Genomic DNA, 24750 nt, shown 5'->3' with positions numbered 1-24750 from the left:
TTTACACTGATAGTGTTTTAAACAGCAGCCTTTTTGCATTTAAATGTGTGTGTGTGTGTGTGTGTGTGTGTGTGTGTGTTCACTAACCATGGATGGGGAATTTCCCTTTGGATAATAATATCTGTCTGCCTGACTGTTTAACTAAAAACTTAAGGGATAATGTATAGAACGCGGGTCATTATCGGGAAATAGGTCCCGACAGGGCGAACCGGACCCCGACGCAAATTACCTAATTGTAAGTTACCGTCAGGCCTATAGGCCTACTCTTATCGTCTGGCTTGCCTCAGCTTCGGTCACGTCTGTTTAAAACCACATCTTATATAGGGTTTTTTCCTGTTCATGATGCATTTTTTGACTGATACGATTTATACTCAGGAGCGACTTATAGTCCGGAAAATACGGTACTTCTATTAACTATGCTGGTATTGTGACTAGGGCTGGGATAAACTATTATTTTTTATATGATTAATCTAGCGATTTAATTTTTCAATGCATCGATTAATCTTAACGATTCCTTTTTTTCAGTCCATTTCGATTCGATTATCGATCATCTCCCCATTAATTGACTAATAGCAACTTAAAGAAGCCCTATGCAGGTCTGGTTATTCCTTCGCTGTTTCTGGGTTTTCGCCTGGTTTTGGCTCGCATTTTTCACGACATAGCTCCCCCTGCAGCTTCGGTAGCAAGTGACTGCTATGCTAAACCCCCACTAGCTAGCAAGCTAGCCATCAATAAACCAAGCTAAACACATAGGGGTCACAATAAAACGGTCGAGCAAACACATTGTAAAAATCACGTTGTCAAATCACATTACAAAAACGAAGTTCACCCAAGCGTAGGCTACTTACAATTTCAACAGCAACAAAGCCAAGTCGGAGTCCGTTTTGCAGTCTTCTTAGAAACTACAACCTGACTACATTTTCGAGTATTTCCGCCGAGTTACATCCGGATGTGTTCAGACCGCGACCAGAAAGTTGCATATTCAATTTATCCGCGGAGAAGCACTAGGGGGAGACGAAGCACCCACCAAACAACCCAAAAAGTGTTGTAGAACCATCAGAACGACTCTAAACCTGCATAATTAAGGTCATTTTTGCTAAAGTTGTTGCATAGGGCCTCTTTAAACATGTTGATTTACATATCTGAATGAAAAAAACATGAATTCCTTAACATTGCAATATCTGTTAATTGCACTTAAAATTGCAAAAAAAAACTAGAAAAGCATTTCCTGAAGGAAATACAGTGCATGAAAATGCAAAAAACATGATGTAAAATATCATAGAGTAAACTATATTGGTTGGTAAGTAGATGAGGTTTAATATAGTTGGAATGAGATTTTCATGCACTGTAATAAGAAGCCTAGGAAGAACAGTACAGTGCATTTTCATGCACTGTAAAAAGTGCAAAGTAATGCATTCAATAAAGTTCAGTAGTGTATAGGTCTAATTGAGTGCCTGTCACTTTAAGACGTTCGTGAGGGAATCCTTGCAATTAACATTAAGACAGTTAAAAGGCTGCTGATGTGTGGATGATTCAATTCATAACGTAGTTAGTTCAAATAACGGTTCGTACTTCTCTTCACTTTTGAGTCTTGGAAAACACTTTTCCATTTACATCGGGATTTTGCAAACATTCAGTGTCAGAGTCAATAAAATGAGCCCTGCATGAGTAACGAATTTGACAAACTGTAAGTAAGCATGCTAAACTTGACATCCAAACAGTATTCTAACGTTAGCTTTGAGATACTGCTTGATTGCATAACTGAACTTAGTTTAGTCTCCTCAATGTACTATGTTGTGATCAGACCTTAGCAGAGTTAACTTTAATGCAGCAGTTTTGAACAAATTTGCACAGCATGGTGGTCACGATGCTAAGCGGATTTAATAGCAATTTAGCCCACCGTGTTCTATACAATGCTTCTATGTGGCAACAACAATCCTTCAACAATCGTGAATATTTTGTTAAATGCACATGCAGAGGAGGGGCAGCGGGCTCGTTACGAGAGAGGCAAGTGGGGCAAGGAAAGGCTGCGTGCCTAAAAAGCGCAGCTCAATGAAAGGATTTTATCTTCTCTAATTTAAATAGTACAACATAGAACATCAATGTGTGGTGGCCGGTTTTGATTTTGTGGCGCCCAACCACAGATTAGTCAACGTATGGGAAACACTGAAGGTGTAAAATTAAAAATATTTAGCGGCACACGTTATGCTTGACGAATCGACGCGCATATTTTGCGTCAACGTATTTTTTGCGTCAACGTCATCGATTATGTCGACACGTTGTCCCAGCCCTAATTGCTACTCCCTTCAGTGTGTTTCAATCCATCATTTTGCCATTCTGTGTTTCCTACTATAATTCTCTGTCTTTATTGCCCCATTCCCCTTGTTTAGTGGATGGGATGAGTGAGGTGAGCTCTCTGCATGATGCATCTGAACCTCGTTCACGTGGGCACTCAAGGCCACCACAGCTCCACACCCATTATGACGACGTGGATGAAAGAATGAGTACCATCAGCAGTGTGTCCCAGCACTACAATCCAAGGCGCCACAATGATTCCCCAATGAACCATGGTGCTCGAGGCCGTGCCCATTCCATGGACAATCTAGATGTAATTTACCCGCACTCCAGGGCTGATGATTATCCACAAAGTTACAAGGCTGCAGCCAGAGGTGGTCGAAGGGGGTGAGTAGACAATACATGGATATGACCATAATGATAAATATAGTACTGTATGCAATTAGCTGATCTGACAGAGTTTTGTTATTGTTTGGGGGACAGGCTGCCTCCACTTTGTTTGTTTTCAGTTTTTTTTTGTACAGTGTACTCAGGGAATGTGCAGCTAGCGGATCGGATGTTTTCCGAATGTGAAACACAAAAAATGTTCGAGTTGAAATCCAGTATGATCACTGACTGTACTTTTAAGTGTACCAATTTTTTAAATATTCCTCTCCTCAACAAAACCATGTTTTTCAGTAGATCTCATTTGTTTTTTATTAAAGCAACAGTAAAATGTATGTCTAACACTACCACAATAACAACCTAAAAGACATGTCAAAAAATGTTGCAAACATTGTAGGGCTGCACGATTATGGCCAAAATGATGATCACGATTATTTTGATCAATATTGAGATCACAATTATTGATTACGATTATTCATTAATTTTAGTGACAATAGGTGTGTTCGAAACGGGTAAAGTTGCTGCCTTTTAAGATATCTAACTGTGGAGCGAGGCAGCAAGTGCGGTTCGAAACCGAAAAAGGTATCTTAGAATTCCCAAATACCATCATTTTTTGAGGCAGCTTCGATACACACTTAATGTTCCCTCCTACCCGTAATCCCTTGCGGCAACGTCTGAAACAGCTGTGAAAGGTAAACAAACATGGCGGATGACATCGGTAATGGCTGCTAAATCTGTTTAAAATATCATTTGTGTGACCTTATTTTGCTTAGATTTGTAGATTTGAGATGAGCAATAAACAATTTACTATCTGATTATGCCATAGTTGTAACCATTGATAGTGTCTGGTCTGATATATCTGCCGGCCGTAAAACTAATTTATACCGTTAGCCTGCTATCTTACGTAAGCTAATCTAGTTTAACGTCAGGCCTTTGCTAATGTCATACTATAGTGTTAACCAAAGATTCTAGAGTGCTACGCTCATTTTTAAAAGATGCATTTAATCCAAAGTCATGTCTAGTGAGACAGCTCTCTATGTAGGGAGGGAGGCAGTAGACAGCTGTCTTCCGTTTCAAACAGACCCAATATCAGGGTTCCCACGGGTCATGGAATTTCTGGAATATCGTGGAATTTTGGTAAGTATTTCAGACATGGAAAGTCAGGGAATTTGATCATTTTTGGGGCAAAGTCATGGAGTATTGGGGAATTTTGTTGTAGCAGTTTTGAAAATGTACTTGCCAAAATACATTAATACAAATATTTCACGCAGAATTGGTGTAAGCCTATATCTGGTTATAAGCTTTATTGCTTGCTTGAGTAGCCCAACTTTGTTTATGCAATGCCCATTTAGTCCTCTCCCGCTCTAAAAAAGTAAAAGATTCTTGAATGCTTCGCGGCTGCTCTGAAATCATTGGTCGGTATATTGTGCCATTCATTATATAGTAATTCATGGACATTCTGTTTTTTTGTCAGGGAAAAGTCATGGAATTTTACATTTGACTTAGAGTGGGAACCCTGCAATATTTGTTTGCCTAAATATATTGGACTTGCAATCTGGCTCACCCAAATTCTTCCCCTACATTTCCTCCACTAAATTACTGCAAATATAGACTTGGCTGGGAACGAGTTTTTGTGTGTGCTACTTTGTTAATAATTTTGGGAGACTGCGAGTGAACTAGCCTGACGAGCCAGACCCACATTAAAATGTAGGGTCTGGGCACTCACCGTTCGCAGTGCTCAGTCCGAGGGGCGGGATAATCGGTTGTCTTTTAAATTCCCTCTGCACGCAATAGGACAGTGCTATGAGTCCCATGCGTTTCCCATCGGCAAAGCTAGTTGGCTAGTTCAAACTTTTGCCAACTTAATAAAAGCTTAACTTGTGTCACACTGTTCGCCAACAGCAACATTATCTTATTTGTTGTCAAGTAGCAGGGAATTCAAGTCAAACCGTTGCAACTCTACCATCACTCATTATGTTAAGCCCGCCTAACGGCTCTATACACGATTTGATTGGCCTGATAGAAGTTTAATTTTTCGAGCTCACAAGCCAACGGAGAGTTGCTAGACTAGCCCTGGCAGCAAATGGGCTAGGGTGCGTCTAGATTTCTAGGCTACCGATTAGCCACTCTGGCTTGGCTTCTCGTCCATGAGTTTAGTCGTTTGGTTATTTGATGGTTGAAGTGGCCTAGCCTGATGTGTAGGCTACATTTGAATTATTGCTCATTCGTTTTGAGTTTTGTCTTGAAATGCATCGTAGGTTGCACACACGTAGTCTGTAAAATGCATAGGCCCTAAACAAAATCCAGCTCAACTCATTATTATAGCCCTAGGCTACATCGGAGGAAGCAAACAAGGACTAAAAGTTAACATGTGTGGCGTGACATTGTGTGATATGTGTTTCACTGTATGAGTTGAGACTGTTGAGACACGGTATGACTTGTTCTTGGTTAACTTCATTTGCCTGACATCCAAATCCGAACTGATCCGCTTCGAAGCTCTTCGCCTTCTGCTGTGGCACACATTTGATTTTTGATCGTAGTTTTTTTGTATAGCCTTTTAACATAATGCTACTAGTCCACAGTGCATCCAGGAAACTTCAGGCTGAGCAGTGCAGGGAACAGCTGTTTTTGGTAGGCTACGTGCAGGCGCATGGTCAGAAAGGTTTAAGGAGCGCTTGATTTGTTTTGTAGAGCACAGATTTTTAATATCGCACGATCTAGCAAACTTCATTATGGAAAGCCAAAATCGTGATTAAAATTCAATTAATTGTGCAGCCCTAAAACATTAATCTCCACATTGATAAACAATTACACTATCAGTTCACGTTGATAAAATCTTATGCATTCAGCCTGAGTGATTACTGGGAACAATTGTCCTTCACATGACAATATACCATCCAAATGAATTAATTGAAGATGATACTAAAACTAGTTGTGGACCAGAGGTTGCGTTAACCGAACATTTTCTGTCTTTGACAGAAAATTTTAAATAACGATGGAAAAATGTGAAGGCTGTTCGTCATTTTTACAGATTAGAACACTGATGGCGGCATAGCTTTAACCAAAGCTCAGTTTAGACCAAAGATTGTGGCTGCAACTAGCCCACTTTAAGTCGGCAACTTGCTGCAACAGAGTGTTCTAAAACCGTAACTAACTAGCTAGAAGGCTGTGAAATTATATTATATTATATTATATTATATTATATATTTTGGTGACATTGTGAGCATACAGTTTTTGACTAATGGTTTAGCGATAAAACCGGAGGTGTTCAAAAAAAACAACATAAGTTGTCCCAACTCTGTTGTGTTTCTGATGCTGACCCTGTTCGTCAAAATGATGACAATGGAAAAAGTCTAATTTACCTCTGTTGTAGAGATTCATCAAAAATGTGAATTCTTGCATATTTTGTGTGCATAATTTATTTTTAATTTATTTAATTTTTGCATTTTTAGCTCAGATGATGGATGGAATCGTGACTACAGTCGTGACGATGACCGCCATTACCACCGACAAAACTCCCCTGATGATTATCAAGGCAGAAATAGGGGTCGTGGTGCTGGTTTCCAGAATCGTCGTAGCCGCAGTCGTGATGATCTGACGGATATAGAGTGGAGTGGCAGAAGAGATGAATATGATGACAAAATTCTGCGCGAGGCTCTGGAGAAGAAGAAACTGAGGCCACCACAGGGTGCACACAGTCGTGACCGTCTGGACAACAGTAGCGAGAAAGGCAATTATGGACCCCCACCATTGCCTACATCCCCTCCCTCTGGTTACCCTGAGCATTTCCCTCCACCCCTACCCTATGACCAAGAGAGTACAGCATCTTCCAAGAAGAGCAACCTGCGCAAGGTCAGTTAACACTGAAGTATTGGTTTTGTTTAAAAGGTACATTAGACATGCAGACAGGTAATAATTAAGTTGCACAATTTAATATTATTAAATTCAATGAAATTATTTATAATATACAATAAATATAATATAAACAGTACTTGTACTTGTTTTCCAAATTGCAAATCCAGAACACAGATTCAAACCTGATTGGATTTTAACACAGATCCTGATTGGATTTTAACACAAGTGGGTCAATCCTTGTCAAGTCAGACAGAATCCAGGAAGATAGTCGCTGCACTATCTCAGATTTTGCTCGAAGTTTGTCTACTAGGGATCGACCAATTATCGGCCGGGCCGATTATTAGGGCCGATATTTAGCATTTTTATAATAATTGGTATCGGCCATTTTTTCCACCGATAAACCGATACTGAAATAGATAAAGAATGAAACGCGCTACTTTGTCTGTAAAGCGTCTCTCACTCCCTGCATTTGCTACTCTGTGGTCGAGAGCATTGTCCCGCCCACTACACCGTCTGATTTGTTAGTTAGCACGAATGCAGCCAATCAGGATCGAAGACTGAACACAGAGAAAGTTTAGAATTCTCACTGAGGCATATTGTACACTGGGCTTCAGCTGTATGGAGCTATTATTCGAAGGTAAGGAAGGTAGGCCTACCTTACATTGCTGAAGTTGGAATGTGAACGTGTCAGAATTAGAGATGCACCGATTGCAATTTTCTGGGCCGATACCGATTTCCGATTTTTCATAGAGTTTGACCTGCCGATACCGATATTTTAGCCGATTCTGATTTCATTTCTTCTAACTATTTTACAGCACACACATAAATAGTTATTTTCTATCTTTTCTTTGATAGAACATGTTAATATAGACGTGTAATCAACTTATCAATGATGAAATGGCTGTTAAAAAAAAATGGAACCGGTGAGCAGACAGATTCTTTTTCAAGTCTAACTTCGGATGCAGTATCAAATTATGGATTAAGTTAAGTTATGGAACACCCATTTTATGCTTCTTACATCCAATATCCAACTGAAGATTTAAGAACAATTTTCATTATAAATTTGAACATACTACCATGTAACATATTTTCATATGCATTGATGAATTTATGGGAGGGTTTAGGGAAAAGTGGTAGCAGCCTAGGCTATCACGCAAAACACAGGGGAGAAGTGCTAATAGCGATTAGGTGCTCCACCATATGAAAACAGTGCACGCCTGTTTTTTTGGTGAAATATTTAAATCCAAATTCGATTAAATGCATCAATTAGGCTATAGAAACTTTCAGAGACGACTGATTCAGTATTCAGAGCATCAGTTTTCTTCATTGTAGGCTACTGTCAAAAGCAACTTTAACGTTTGTTTGCCTTCCTAATAGGCTATCGTTTGTTCACTTTCACGACATCCACTTCTCAATCTGCTAGACTAGGGTATTTTAAGACATAGCCCAGTCTACGTGCAGTAATTAGTTAAGAGTATTTTTTTTTCAGTGGAGTAGAACTACTACGGCTACTGTATGTCGCTGCTTGTTGACATCTTTGATTATTTTTAATGTCGCAGTCGTTTATCTCCGTTCAGCAGGCTTGTGGTTCAGCTGTGGGCACGCAATTAACGGCAGTGACGGGCGGTGATGAGCGATGTTTACGTAGCCTAATGAAGTGATAGCTTAGTAAATTTTAACAATGGTAAAGCACAGCGTTTGCTGCATAGAAAAACTCAGTAGCCTATTAGCGCTTTCTTTGTAGCCCTACATCCAGCCCTGAGTGTTGGCCTGGTTGCTAGCTTCTTCAAACTTTGCAAACTCAGCTGGGTGTTGTTACAATTATGGGCGCACGCGAGTGTATTTGACCGGCATAAAATCGGCATGTCTCAGACTGACCGGCCGGTCGCCGGTCATGGCCGATCACGTGAAAATCGGCCGATTCCGGTCACCAGCCGATCTATCGGTGCATCTCTAGTCAGAATCATCTACAGTGAAGTTACAAAAACACCACTTTGTAAGCTATTGTCTCTTTGATCCGGATCAATAAGTAGCCTAAAGCACCCACCTCCTTCATTTAGCGAATTCCCGATTGATGCACGTTAGTGTGATATAGCCTACTGTTTACTAGTTGGCCTACAAACTCGGGTGCTGCGCGTCGGGAGTTCTTTGCATCCGCCTCGTCAATTAATTGTTAATAACGGGACACCTCGGCGGACGTTATCCCTTAGGCCTGCATAGTAGACAAGTCCTAACTCATGCGATAGCAAATGTCTAAAAGTCTAGTTGCTGCTTTTTGACGGACTGTCAGAAAAGACTACAGGCACCCAGGGTCAGCCGTAATTTAATCCGACCTGAACTAAATCGCGTCCTGAGCTGGCTATTACGTACGTGCCTTTTAGGCTCACAGAAGTGTAGCTTATAGCCTGTACATATGGACACAAATTGCATGCTTAAATAGCCTAAGAACTATTTTAAAACTGTTTTGTTAAACTATTCAACCGTAACACTTGCCATCACGCATGCACCTCTTCCTCTCCCTTTCCCTCTCTCGTGCACTCACACACACGATGGCAAAGCATCCTCTTTGTGACAGGTCCCTTACAAGCACATAGCCCATTGTGTATGCCTATGAAAATAATTGCTATCACTCAGCTCTTAGATTAACATGATGCACAGGATTTACACTTGTGATGCAAGTTGATACAATTGTGTATCAAAAGAAGAATTTTCAGCATATCGCCATAGCCTAGGCTACTATCTACCCCCCTTTTTGACAACTAAAAATTGTAGGTTTTACACATCGGTTATCGACCTCCTGTTTTGGTAATAATTGATATCGGTATCGGCCCTGAAAAAACCATATCGGTCGATCCCTATTGTCTACATAATGTTTTGGTCCCAAAATGAAGACCTGTAAATTATTTTTGTTCAATTCCAATGTTTTTATCTTTCCCCACAATTTGTACACGCCATGTTTGGACATTTAATACTTAAAACATATTATTTCTAGCTTGTTCTCAGTATCACTGAAACTTTAAAACTTACTGCATTAGAAATGTACTGCATGCAGTGTTAATGTGCAGATGTTCACAAGTCATTTTTTGGAAGTCCAAGTCAAGTCTCAAGTCTTTGAGCTCGAGTCCAAGTCAAGTCTCAAGTCTTTGGCCATCTGATTTCGCCCTAACACTGTATTGTTAAATCTTATGTAGCTACCACCCATACAGTACAGTATCAAAATCAGTTGTAGGATAACTTCATGGGGTTTCTGCCTGCACTGCAATCTGAAGAAACAATGGTTTAGATTTATTGGGTCCATAAGAATAAACCATTTATTTGTATATAAGCAAATGCTACAGTCAATAATAATGATATATAAAAGAAAAACATGTACCTTACAGTAATACAGGAAGTAAGTATACTGTATATTTATTGAAGATCAATTCTGAATAGAGACATAGAATACATTTGATTCAACAGATACAACTTCCTTATATAAATTAGTGTAATATGAAAATGATATACATCTATAAAATGTATTATTTATGAAAAGCTAGGAATACAATCAACTTCATCACTCAAAAATCAATGTGTTCTAAACATTTGAAAGTGGATTACACTTTCAACAAACAAGCCTGTTGAGAATAAACACATACACACAAACTCTCACACACACACTCACAGAGGAGGATGGGAAAAGGTGGGGTGGGGAACCTGAAGGTTAAACACAGAAGACCTATGACTCATAACGAAACGCATCCCCTTCTGTAGAATGCCAAATCTGACAGCAATTTTGTTTACCAAAAAAACAGTCACCTACCGCTAAACTCCAGGCAGGGCTCGAAATTAACTTTTTTTCTCAGGGTCCTGCAGCTGTCCCGAATTCTACTTGGCACTGTCCCGGACTTAAACACCAGTGTCCCAAATTCAAGTTCTTGTTTGTTCCCATTCTACATAATAAACAACATAATGATCAGTAACTTGCATCACTTAATTAACTCGTTCTGGTCCACCATGTCAGTTCTGAACAATTTATTAAAGACCATTTTTATTAACATTAATCAACTGCTGTTTCACGCAACACTTATTTTCAGAGATTGCGCTTTTGGCTCTTTTTTGAGGTTGCACTAGACGTTCATTGTCCATCGTTTTGACGGACAGGGTTGTAAAACATTCCGTCAATAATCTATTTTCACGTGTCTTTAATTTCAATGTCAGTTTGGTGTGAGGTCATGGCCACAGATCTCAGTGAAAACAATAAGTAGCGTGGGAAATTACCACAAAGCTGTCAGATAGGCTACTCTCCTGCCACGCTCTCGCCCTCTTGTGCACACTCAAATGCGTTCCCAATTAAATTAAGTAGCAAAGCGTAGTTAGATCTGCTGCAACTATGTATCTCGATGTAACAAGCTGTTTTGACATTGTAAACGTTCTCTAAGAAGAGTGTAAAGCAGTTTGCAGTAGCCTAAAGTTAACCACAACGTCGTCTATTGCTGGAAAAAATAGCGAGCGGCCTGGTTTAAAGTGCGTGGCGGGCCGGATCTATGATAAACTAATAAATGCTCGGCGGGCCGGATTAAAGTGCATGCCGGGCCGTAGTTTGGACACCCCTAGCCATAGAACTGCCACAGCGAAATGTCAAATGCTAACTTAAATAACTGTTTTCATTGTTATAGGCTACCTTGCAACACTATCTTTTTGTCAAATCGCAGTTGCGGTAGGCCTAGGCTATTTAGCTCAGCATGATATTGGTGACGTTTGTCTGTCACTGACAGAAAACACGTAGTCAGAGAGGGCTGTCACCTAATTTTTTTAGAACACCAGTGTAACCTTAGGCCTGCACTATCAGTAAAAATTTTCACAATGTCATGAAAACAAATTTACCTGCCTGCTAGTTAGGTAAGTTAACCTCTATATCGGAAAGTGACCCATTAGGCCTACCGCCCGTGCCCTATTTTTGTGTCGGCCTATGAGTCACTTAATATTCATTTAACCAATACGGCGGATTCCTAAGGAAACGCAAGCACCCAGCCCATTTGGGTATCTTACTATATTTGTACCAAAAATAACATTGTAGCCAACAGTGATTTGAAGAGCAGTAGCCTAAACAGTGTTGTAAGGCTGCGTGTACAAAACCGCTTCTTTACAGATCAGATGGCTAACGCTGCTTTTGCCAGTTGCCCGTCATGCCAGGTCAACGGGAATGTCAATGGAAGAAAAAGTGTACACAATATGTATTTCTCATTTGGTCAACGCTCCCTGATCCCTTCAGAGACTTGGTTCCCCAGTAGCAATGGAAATTAGGGAGGAAAGTGAAGTCCCATGTCAATGATCAATCCCAGAAAACTGTGAAACTCTTCTGGGGTCTCTTCGTCCCATGCCCCTGCACTGTATGTTTGCATACGACAGCCTACTAAGCACAACCTCCCACCCGTTCCGGTTGGTAAAACCACATATGCCTGTGACAACAACATATAAAAAACATCATAACAAGTCTATTTCACAGTGTTTTAGTGGCAGTCTGCACCACCCTACGCACGCCACCTAAATCTATACCTTCTTCCTCCATCCTCACATGGTCTTCAACATTGTGAGCTAGCTCATCAGCAGTCAGCTACCTCTTCAGGCCTGCAAGGAGGTCTGTGTAGGTCTTGTCATCCTCCATCTGAAACAACAGTAAAATCATACAAATGTAATACCTTTATTAATTTAAAAAATAAAATCACAAAACTACAGATGCGTGCGTGTGTGCACATACATACACAAGAAGAGGTAGCCTAAACTATTGAAGCATTCTGAGTAACTCAAATATTTAGAAGTATGAAAAGTCATTTTATTACACATGGGTTTAGCTACCCTAAATCTGATTGCGTGGCTGTCATTAAGATAAAGACAGATTCACCTAATAACTAACTGCTGAAATGCAATAATGACATTTCTGACATAATGTGATTTCACATCATGTTTTCTATAACTACATATTGAGAAGAGTAGAATATCAAGTCATGCCATCTTAGCAATAAGTTAATTAGCAAAACATTTAAGCAATAAGTTAATTAGCAATACATTTCTGGCAGAATCCGTGATTTCACATCTTGTTTTCTACAACTACATATTGAGAGGAGTAAAAATATCGCTCAACTTATTTCATGTAAGAGAATGCAACTTGCAAACGTGGCGCCCATTGATTTATTCAGCTTTGGTATGCTATACTGACTTACCAATATAATGCTTACCTAACAAGCAAATTGGCACTAGAAAACAAACTTACCTACAGGTTATATACTAACAGGTTTTTAAATGAAATTGTCAAATGAAAATAACTGATATCAAAAGCAAACGAGAATACTGCAAGCAGTTCAGAGTAATGCAGCTGGCTAAAGTTACATGACGATGCACTTAGCCCCCGCTATGCCATAATGTTGACGCTGATGAGAAAGCATATTACTGTCAAATAACATTATTTTATGACCACAAATTAAGATTAACCATAACTAGAAACGATGTAAAAACATATATTACCTCAGTTTATCCAGCTGTGTGGTTTCCAGTCGAGGTAAACTCCAACGAAGTGGAGGTGGCATCTAGCGGTCCATGTCAAAATGTACGACTGAAGTGAAAAGTTTTTTTCACGACTCATCTTCAAGTATCCAAAACATTTCGCGCCATAAAACCCTTAACCAATCATATCTAATTGAAGCTTATGTTGTCAGCATTACGGGGAAGATTTCAGAAATAAAATCAGTCATTGGACAGCTGAGATATTAGATGATTGGTCATCGTTAAAATTTTAACGAAATTAGAACGGTCGGGCTTGTAAGGGTTAAACCAGCATCATTATCCTGGTGTCATACACCTTGCATGTAGCTGTTCGCTCATTTTCACTGTGCACGAAGTTATTTTAACCAAAAGTAGCCTAATAACAAAAAACGCACAACTCCGGGAGGACTTGGTGTCGCCATGGTCAATGCATTTTTGATGTGTGAGTGCACGCACATAGTGCATGTACGTTGCACATTATGGCAAACGGGACAGCTTGCCATACGTTTACCCAATGTATTTGTACCAATAAAATTAAATAGAAATACATGAATACATTTACATTTAAATTGCATGAAATACAGGTTGTTCACGACTCACGAGTCCAAGTCTCAAACTCGAGTCCCCATCTCTGTCTTAGTCTTTTGAATAACACACCATTACGTTTTAGTCATCTGAAATCTTTTAGTCTTAGTCTAGTTTTAGTAGACCAAATATTAGCAGATTTTAGTCGACTAAATCTACAGTGGACTTAGTTGACTAAATGTTTCTCCAGAATTTCCGGTCATTGGAAGTATCCATCAGTCTGTTATGGCATTAAGGTTTGAATATGCAATACAGACACAGATTTACCGGTAGTAAAACAAAAGATGTTTATTTTATTCTTAATGTCAAAAACACTGGCCGTACATGTAACACCAAGTTCTTGCAGACCAACCAGTTGCCAGACACCAAAGAAGTCAGAGAGCGAGATTAATCAGTTACAATTTTATTGAACTTGTCAGTTTGTCACAAATCGCCCTTATTCAAAAGGACTGATTGCCACTACGCATAAATAAGGTTACGGGCGGATCCAATAAGCAGGAAATCATGCTGGCTCAATGCAGACGAAGTCCGTTTAACCTAACTTAAACTGGCAAAATAATAAGAGTGATAAGAGTGTATATTACAGAAAGAAACCCAACATATGCGATTGATTCACTATGTATTTGTAATGCACGAACTCGCGGCCACTCGGCGCACAACTGAAGGCCCGACACATAATCAACAACAAAGTTTCACAATACCCCCCCCCAAAGTTCAGTGCCCAATAGTCCCGACATCAATCAGATGCCTCAAACAGTCCAAAACACAAACGTGATCCCCGGAATAGGTCAAAGTTCTTGCGCTTACAGTCTGTTGAGAAGTCGTTCCCCCATACAGTTGCGAAACGCAATCTCACCAAAACACACACACGCGCGTTAGGAAAAGGATCCTTTGCTTGATGTACTCCAATGACTTCTGAAAAGGAATGATAATCCACAACACTCGCGGATACAGAGGACGGATCACGGTAAGTTCACCATGCAAGGCCTCTAACGCGCGTTACTCCACATAGCCGGCTTCACACAGGTAACTCTCGGGGCGAGCGCTCTCCTCGCGCCTCCATTTAAACGTGCAATAAAAGTCACTCCTACCCAAAACGCACGTCCAACAGTCAGCTGACATCAAATTTACATACATGGCATATTAAACAGAGAGAAAATACTAATACATTTTCATGCAAACAACCATGTAAAAAGGTGATTTTGGCAACCTTTACAAGTTGTCAGAATCAAAGGAGGAGTTGGAGGTGGCTGCTCACTTCCGGGGTTTAAGGCACACTCGAACTTGAGCACACAGTGAATACACCACAAAGACACTACCAGCATTAAAAGACTCAGGTAATCAAGATTCAAATCCACTCTGATCACAGCAACTCAAAATAAGCCTGGAAACAAGCAGTCAGCCCCCTGCTACAGCCAGTGGTCCTTAACTATTATTTCATCAAATTTGACTTAATAAATAGGGTAAAATGGTTCTTTATTTAACTATTACAATAAGTTTTTTACTCTTAAATTGAATGGATAAAAAAATCAGTGTTACCACATATCTAATGCATTCAGCTATGCTAGACCACTGGCTGAGCCACCTGGGAGAGGTAGATGGCGAGCAGAGTCTCAACACAGGTCGGCCGCCCTGACTGCGACTAAAGTAAATTACACAAACAAAATCAAGAATAAGACTGTTGAATTTGGCTACCGCATGTACTGGAAGTTAACTCTGAGCCAACACTAAACATCCACAGTTACCAGACTATTATGGTGGCCTTGTTCTACTATTAGACATCAACCAAGGACTAAAGTCACACATTAACAGCACAACACATGGTATAACAGCAACCAAACAACACAGCTTAGGCACTTCCTATCTGAGTGCACTGGCTCCCCCCAAAGCACTGGTCCCAATACTACACCCCATGCCCACAGTCCATCCCACTGGTCACAATACTACACCCCATGCCCACAGTCCATCCTGTTACATACATACTCTGTGATTAATTAATCCAAATGAATCACATGCATCCATTTTTGCTATGAACATCTTAAAAAGAAGTTTGACAGATGAGTGAATCAATGAAGAGCCAAACCAACATTATAGACTAAAGTTCAACATCTCTCTTTTATTATTAAATTTCTCTTTGGCTCAGGCATCAGCGTAGTGCCTGGGTTTAGCATGATAAGTGAGTTACCACTCACTGTCTATGACATGTGCAGCGTAGGCTACCCTAACACCAAAGTAATGTGATGATTTTTCCTTTTTTGGCCATTCAAACATGTAGATTTTAATTCACATAATTACTAGGTTATTGCCTTTTCTATCCAGTAGGTGGCAGTCCAGGATAAGAAATAGAGAAGTTCAAAACAGTACAGTAGGAAAACGAAAGAAAGAGCCTACAAGTGCAAACGGAAATGTAGTTTGTGTTATTAGAATGGAAATAAATGTAACCACCTTCAACATACTTTTGAAGACATTTTGTTTCAAGTGTGCAACACACGTAGTCAATTTAGTCTTGAGTTTGTCTGTTAGTTAAGGTAGGCTCAGCAAAACGTTAGCTAAGTTACCTTTGACAAAGCTGGTGGCTAGCATTATTATCATCAAGAGGTGTGCTAACTCGTAGGACTACCTCCAGATTGTTTTGCATTGAGGTGCTACTTCAGATGTGAGAACTGCAACGGAAATTCCTTACTGCAGATTCAGAAATAGTAGACTGATGCTCCTGTCAACAGTACTGGTCTGGGTGTTCTTTTTAAAAAATAGGCTAAATGTTTCATTTAAAGCAGTGCTTCTGGTCTGCCTTTCAAATAGCCATTTATATGAAATGCGACATTTACACATGTATCTCACCACAGCAAGCTGACAGCTTGACATACCTTTTATGTATGAAGCACAGACCAGTGGTTCTCAAATGGGGGTACGCGTACCATGAAGGCACTCCAGGGGGTACGTGAGATTTTAACCCTTAGAACCCGATTGCCGTAAAGTGCGTCAAAAAAACACACCCTTTCTTTTCTGTTACATTGTTCCGCAACTGTTCATCGCAGCGAGATGAAACCTTAGTTGCATGACGGAGCAGAAGTGGGGCTTTCCAACGAGACCATGCACTTGTCTGTACGTTAAAGTATGAAAATAAAAAAAACATGAAATTAAATCAAATTGCACCATATTTACAGTGTATACTTCTCTGCGTTCACCTGCGCACCCATTACTCTCGTTTGAATTACTCGCGAACCCGTGAACACATACATAGATATGGCAAGCATATCGGATGAAAGAGGAGACACAGGGCTATCCATTAATAGCAATTATGTTGATCCTTTTGGCTTATAAAAACAGACAAAGTGACTGCAAAATAATAACATCATGTACAAAAACCAATGCTGCACACCCATTACTCTCGTTTGAATTACTCGCGGACCTGTGATCGGATAGATAGATGAAAGAGGAGACACGGAGCTATCATTTGAGACCAAGTACATCCTTCTGGGTTATAAAACAGACGAAGTGACCGCAAAATAATAACTTCATATAGCTGGACTTACCCCACGTTTTTTTCTGTTTTTGTAGCAAAGCATGTTGATAATCCAACGCTATTGTGTGTTTCTCTATGGCAAAGAATGTTCATAATCCGGTTTTGAGATCCTACCAAATTCCTGCATGGCATCCAATTCAAGGCTCACATTGCATCCCAATTTGTTCGGCAAAGAAACACCTTTTTTGCCTTTATTTTGTTCATGGCAATGCAGTAAAAAGTTGTAGAGAATCATGAGTGCAGACACCATGGCACACACACGTAAACTCGGGTCAAGTCAGGTCAGATCAGTTCGTGTCACAGATATAATAATAATAATAATAATAATAATAATAATAATAATAATAAGCTATATTTGTATAGCACCTTTCATACACAGAATGCAGCTCAAAGTGCTTTACATTTGAAGCATGTAACACAATAATAGTCAGTCATTATCAATCACTTTTCTTTGCTGTTTATGATCTACTCAGCAACATATCAAAAATATAGAAAATGACGTCATAAGACTGGCAGCCTTAACCCTCTTGCCCCCCACAAGCACGCCATATGGCAACTGTGGCAAGGAAAAACTCCCATATTCCAGGAAGAAACCTTGAGCAGAACCTGACTTAATAGGGGGAGCCCATCTGCTTCTGGCTGGCTGCGCCCTCCAATAGTAGCAGATGTAGAATAATCTGAAAAATGTAGTCTACAGGATAAGATGAGTTAACTAAAAGCTTTCCTGTACAGGTATGTTTTCAGATCTTTTTTAAAAATATTTACTGAACTCGCCTGCTTGATGTACAGAGGCAGGGTGTTCCATAGTTTGGGGGCATAATGGATAAACGCAGCTTCTCCACTTTGTTTGTGGAGCACTTTGGGTACGATTAAAAGATTAGAATTGGATGATCTAAGTTTCCTTTGTGGTTGATAAGATATTAAAAGCTCAGAGATATATGAAGGTGCTATGCCATTCAGAGCTTTGTAAGTAATTAACATAACCTTAAAATCAATTCTATAGGAAATAGGGAGCCAGTGCAGTTCAGCCAACACAGGGTGATGTGTTCTCTCTTCTTAGTCTTAGTTAAAAGTCTAGCCGCAGAGTTCTGTATGAGTGCCAATTTCTTTAGATGTTTTTTGGGAAGACCAGTGAAAAGTGCATTGCAGTAGTCTAACCTGCTAGTGATAAAGGCGTGAATGAGTTTTTCTGCATCTTGTTGAGTTAAGAAGGGCCGCGACTTTGGCAATGTTTCTCAAGTGGAAATAGGCTGTCTGAGTAACTTTACTGATATGGGGCTTAAAACTTAACTCGGCATCTAGGATGACACCGAGGCTTGTTACTTTTGATTTGACCTGGTGTGCCAAGTTCCCCAGATTACTAAGAATAATATCTCGCTTTAGTTTTGGTCCAACCAGAAGTACCTCTGTTTTGTCATCATTTAGTTTCAAAAGTTTTTGCTCATCCACTGATTAATGGAGGTTAGGCATGCAGTGAGGGAGCAAAGGCCATCTAGTTAGTTGGCTCCACAGAGATATACAAATGGGTATCATCTGCATGAGCTGTGGAAGTTTACATTATGCTGACTTATGACGCTTCCCAATGGAAGCATATATAGAGAAAATAGCAGGGGACCAAGGCAGCTCCCCTGGGCCACACCAAAAGGCAAGTCATGTTTTTCAGATACATGATCTCCTAGACTGATATAAAAATCTCTGCCAGTAATGTAGGTTTGAAACCAGTTTAGAGCATTATCAGAGAGACCCACCCACTTCGCAAGGCGTGAATTAGGATGCTATGATCAATGGTGTCAAATGCCGCACTCAAATCCAGAAGAATAAGGATTGAGACTTTGTTTGAGTCGGTAGCTAGTCTGAGATCATTGACTATTTTACTAGAGCCGTTTCTGTGCTGTGATTTGATCTAAAACCTGATTGGAATTTTTCAAGGATACTGTTTTCGTTGAGGAAGGTATTTAACTGATTACAAACAACTTTTTCAAGTACTTTGCTCAAAAACGATAGATTTGATATAGGCCTGTAGTTGCTCAGATTGGTATGGTCAAGATTTGACTTTTTTAAGTAAAGGTTTCACAACAGCGGTTTTAAAAGCAGTTGGAAATATACCTGTTTCTAATGAGGTATTTATTACCTTGAGAAAAAGGGAGCTAAGCTATCATATACTTTTTGAGGAATGTAGTAGGGATTGGATCTAAAACACATGTTGAGGAGCCGGTTTGAGTTATAATTTTACCAAGCTCAGATTGAGTAATAGTGCTAAAGGACCTTAATTTTGGGGGGGCTGTTTTTGGGTGTACTATCAAACATATTACTTGTGTTACCAATAGCCTCCCTCATAGAAATGACTTTGTTTTTGAAGAAGTCTGCAAATTCTTTCGCATCTTAGAGAGGATGCCTGGCTGAGTGTATCAAAAGGTGTTTGATGCAATAGCCTATCAATGGTAGAGAACAACACCCTAGAGTTTCCACTGTTTTCAGCAATTACCTTAGAGAAGTGGTTCCTCCTCTCATTCCGAATAGCTCTATTATAATTTGCAATTTTTTCTTTTAGAATGGCACGGTGAACCTGTAACTTAGTTTTTCTCCATGTTCTCTCAGCTTTCCTACATGATCTTTTTAGATCATGGATATTTTCGTTCATCCAAGGTGTCAGTTTGCTACAGGGCCTTTTTTTAGTTTTTAAGGGTGCCACTCTGTCAAGCAGAGCGCCTAATTCACGATTGAGAGCCTCTACCATTTGATCAATGGGATGATGTAAAATATCTAAATTTGTGGAGTCTATAAGAGCTATGAACTGCTGTTCTGCTCTAATGTCCAAGAGTCGCGATTTGATTGCAATTTCGGTAGTACTATATTAAAAGATACACAATGATGATCAGACATATTTATATCATTTACTGATAAGTCTGTGACTTCTATCCCTCTAGAAATGACTAGATCGAGGGTGTTGCCAAGGTTGTGGGTGGGTCCTGTAACATGCTGCTTTAGCTCTAAACTGTCCAACACATTAAGGAACTTACTGGCTTTAGCATCAGTTGTCTTATTGACATGAATATTGAAGTCGCCATTTACAATTATCCGATCATAGCTAGTGATGATGAGCGACATAAGTTCAGAAAACTGGTCGAGAAAGCCTGTCCATAGTTTAGGAGGGCGGTATAAGGTTAATAGAAGTACAGCTGGGTCAGCCTTCAGAGTGAGGGCAATATACTCAAAGGAAGCTTAATTCGGCCAAAGTTGACTCGTGTGCAACAATATTTGTTTGAGAGAATGGAGGCAATTCCACCACCTCGTTTGCCTTGTCTAATTGAGTGGAAGAAATTATAATTTGTGGGACAAGTCTCAACAAGAACAGCTTCGCTGTCTGAAGTCAGCCAGGTTTCAACAAGAAACAGAAAATCCAATTTTTTTTCACTAATAAAATCATTGATTGCAAAGGTTTTGGTAGTAAGTGCACCTATATTTAGTAAACCCATGTTAGCTGAAAATGCCTCTGGCTTTTGAGGAATATGCTGAGGTATGGAAAGAATATTTGTTAGGTTTCTAGTTTTAAATTTGTCTTTTCTTTTTACTATACGTTGGGTAGAAATCAACGTTGTAATAGAACTAGATATTCCAGATATGGAGCGCAGAAAGGTCATTTTTAATCACTAAATAAAAAAATGGCATTTATTTCTTTAAGGCGCACACCACATATGTCTGTAAATTGCTCAGCCCCACAGAATCCCTCCACCATGGCAATGATATTGCCAGATTCAGGACAGTCTGAATCTGGCAATATCATTGCCACAGACATATAAGATTTTTTATAATATGCTTTTTATATTTTAATTCTTTAAAAATCTAAATGATGGCAGATCTGGAAAGCCTAGACTCTGCTGAAAAAAAAAAATAGAATATGTGTGTGTGGCACTTACAATGACCAGAATAAATCCTTTATGAATGAAGATAGTGAAAATGCCCTAAAAACAGCTTATGGTTAAAATATACATAGATTTAAAAAGTAGAATCCATGCAAATATACTTTAAAAACAATTATTTAATAAATATTTCAGGAAAATATAAGTTAATAAAATTATATTTCAGTAGGCTATTCAATTTCATTATCCTAGTCCCCCCCATTCAATTTCATTATCCGAGTCCCCCCCATACCAGGATGGTTCGACCCAACCTGTCACATGCCACCCTTCATCACCTGTCAATCACTGTCAAAACTCAAACGATGGAGTCGTGGTTGAAGTTTATGGATGGAGTCGTGGTTCCAAAGTTAAATAAATTAGACACTGATGTCACAGTGCTCTGTTTTAAGTCTTTTTTTCTCAACTAAAAATGCTTTGCGCTAGTTAGGGGGTACTTGGCTGAAAAAATATTTCACAGGGGGTACATCACTGAAAAAAGCTTGAGAACCACTGGCACAGACCATCTTGAATCTTGCAATATAAATGCCATGGTAGAGGGATACCCTGGGGCAGAGCAAATGTGAATAATATGTGATGTGTGTCTTACAGAAATAAATGCCATTTTTTTATTTAGTAATCTATATTTTATTGTTTGTAATTGATCTGATTGAATTTTACATCATAAATGGTGTGCAACCATACAGAAACAACATTTTTCACATGGCAATATTATACTGTATATATTCAAAAAGGGGATAAATGGACTCAAGGCTCTAGCAAATTGTTATCATTTCACAAATTCTAGATTGACAAGGGAATGGTAGAGCTATGTGTGTGCACGTGTGTATACGTACCTGTGTGTGCATTTGTGTGTGTGTTTGTGCTTGTGTGTGTGTATATGTGCGCGTGTGCAACAAATCACAAATGTGTTGGTATGGGCTAGTGTGATGCGGGCTCTTGACACTAACATACCATAAACATTTTGTCATCTTGGGTTCAGGTAGGTATTTAGCAAAAAAATGCTTTTTTAGGTTTCTGGGGAGCCTAGTGCGGTGGGGGAGAGGCCACCAAGTTTCATGTTCCCTGGTGTTTCTAATATTTCACCAGGAAATCATTGACCAAAATTGATGACGGGAAAAGAAAATATAATTTAAATTACTTGTTGTCCTGATTCTTCCTGTGGATCTTAGTGGAGGATGGAGGATGCAATAATTTCATTGCTAGTTTTTCATAACTACTAATTAATTCACTGCTACTAATTTTGTACATGCTCTAAGGCATTTTTACCAATATGAGTCCAACTGTCACATCCATAAAGCTGGAACTGCCCTATAGTATACCTTTATCCTAATTATGTCCTATGTTCATAATGTGATCATCACAACACTAGTAAAGCGTTCTAAATCTTGTGTGTTCTTTTGCAGAATGGAGCAGTGAGTCGTGAAAGCTTGGTTGTGTGAGATGGCCCCTGTGAAGTTTGAAGTCTGGCTTGTTGGTCTTATTTTTCAATCGGTGAGGATTCTACTGTGGGAATTCCTGGACAAAAGGCACAAACAAGTCTGTTTGTGATTAAAAACTTGACATGGTTGAGTTAAATGTTATCCTTCACAGCTTTAATTTGCTTGGGATATACTACAATAAATACAGTATAAGTGTGTTTGCAACATTTCCAGCGAATCACATCTGTGACATTTGTATAAACACCATTCTTTGTACCATTTGTACCCAAATGTATTTGATGGTTTGGTTTGAAATTTGGTAAAATACTTAAAATTTCCAAGATTTATCTTTTACTTTTTTGATTATTTGCTTTACAGGTAGGTGTTTTTTTGTGTTGGGCTCTGTGTTCATGTTAAAAATCATGGATGCTGTTTGCTGTTTTTTGCTCTGGTAATTTTGTGCTCTTCATAACAGATACATGGCAAATCTTGGATCTTATGTCCAATAATATTTAGAAAATCACTCATAATGTAATAAATGCATAACACTCTTCTCTTCTCTAATCGCTCTGGGGTGCATTTCCCGTACAACTACGGTATTAACATTAGATTTTTACTAACATGGTACGATGCATCGTTTCCCAAAACATTGTACCATCATAGTGCTTTGTAAGTTTGAACTATGATAGTTTCCAAACTTCAGTAGTCTGGATAAAGGTGGTTAATGATGTATAGTAACAAGTGGACTGGCACACCTGCAAATAACAGAGACTTAATGATGGACTATACCTAGTTTCATCCATGAATCATCTCAGTTATTTTTATTCAGGGTAATCAAGTTCATTCATTGGTTCATATAGGCTGACCTTGTAAATTGATGACTGCTGAATTAACTTTTAAATGTGTCATTTAAATGTGCTGGTGATACAGTTGTTAGGCCTATTGTTATTTACCCTCTATTCAACCTGTCCAAAAGGTTTGAATCCAGGTTGAAGTAGAGATTTTGACTAAAATATTCTCACCATTGTTTACCTATAAGTCTATCTGTTGTGCAGACCATATTATTTCCCCACACCATGACTGTTAATATCAAAGGCTACATATTCTCAAGTACTGATTGATCAAAAGTTTGCACCTTGTATTATTATCTGCAGGTGTGTGACTTTGACTTGCGTGCACGTTGCTGCAAATTTACTTTTAAATAATACAATATCTGCTTAAGGCATTTAAAAATACGGTTGCATGGTGGTTAGACGTGTAAAATATCAACCTAAAACCTGGATGCATTTATAATGATACAATTGCACACAAATAGGCTAACTGACATCAGCGACAAGATCCCTGGAATTATGCCTCTACCACAGATAAAGAGGTGTAGTTCGAACTACATGGGGCAATTGCTCTGTCGCTATCTTAGCCATTGTTTAGAATTTAACACAGTTTTAAACTTGTGTTAAAACAAATACGTTTTGTGACCTCTTACTCCCCATTGCTGTGCCATCAGCACCTCTGGTTTTATCTGCTCCTGTGTTTTACCTTGATCTCAGTTGCTGTGTCTTCAAATGTTTTTGCATTAGCCACTAGAGGGCACTCCGTTTTAGCTTAGTCTTAACAGATGTTTAAGGAAAGATCAGAGCGGTTTTATCCCAGAAATAGGCCAATATTATCCCCTCTACACAATTGAAAAGTGTGTATGCTATTAATGTCCAAGAATTTATTTGAATGTGTGATTTAAATGCTAAAATGTCATGACAAAATGGCACAACTCTTCTGCTGTTCCTGCTCGGTAGGTAGGTGAAGTGTTTGTCACACAGGTTGCAAATAGCCAATATCCCCGCTGTAGGTAAGCATTAAGCTATTCTATCTATCATGCAGCTTGATTGCATGTGTCACTCAGGGTAAAGCCACATTATTCTGCTCCTTTCAAGCAGGGTCTAAAGGCATATCTGTTCAACATGTACTTAGTTAATTAGGCTTTTTTTGTGAGTTATGGTTTTTATATATTATAGTATTTGTTTTGTCATTATGCTATTGATTGAATTGACGTTATTGTTTATTATTGCTATTTTCTTTTATTTTCATTGTTTATTTTCATTAACATATTGATTGAATTGCCATAGTTGTTTATTATTGCTATTCTCCTTAATGTACTCTTTTTTAAAAAAAAAAAATAATTGTGCACTGTTAAATGTAACTATTGAATTGTTGTTTTTTTTTATGTTGCTTTGGACAAAAAAAATGTCTCCCA

The 24750-nt window shown here is 39.1% G+C and overlaps 1 protein-coding gene across 2 annotated transcripts in view; it reads left to right on the top strand.

The window, feature by feature from the left end:
• The window catches only part of lsr (lipolysis stimulated lipoprotein receptor), a 68126-nt gene extending 45060 nt beyond the window's left edge, over nt 1-23066 (top strand). For both annotated transcript variants that reach the window (XM_048261205.1, XM_048261206.1), the window contains 3 exons: nt 2391-2682; nt 6132-6531; nt 22488-23066. In XM_048261205.1, coding sequence (XP_048117162.1) covers nt 2391-2682; nt 6132-6531; nt 22488-22523 — 728 coding nt within the window. In that variant the 3' untranslated portion in view covers nt 22524-23066. The remainder of the gene's footprint in view (nt 1-2390; nt 2683-6131; nt 6532-22487) is intronic.
• The last annotated feature ends 1684 nt before the right edge of the window (nt 23067-24750 follow it).

This window comes from Alosa alosa, chromosome 13 (assembly GCF_017589495.1).
Source record: "Alosa alosa isolate M-15738 ecotype Scorff River chromosome 13, AALO_Geno_1.1, whole genome shotgun sequence".
In the NCBI taxonomy this organism is placed as follows: domain Eukaryota; kingdom Metazoa; phylum Chordata; class Actinopteri; order Clupeiformes; family Clupeidae; genus Alosa; species Alosa alosa.
Note: the sequence above shows the minus strand (reverse complement) of the source record. Positions and strands in the feature narration are given on the sequence as shown.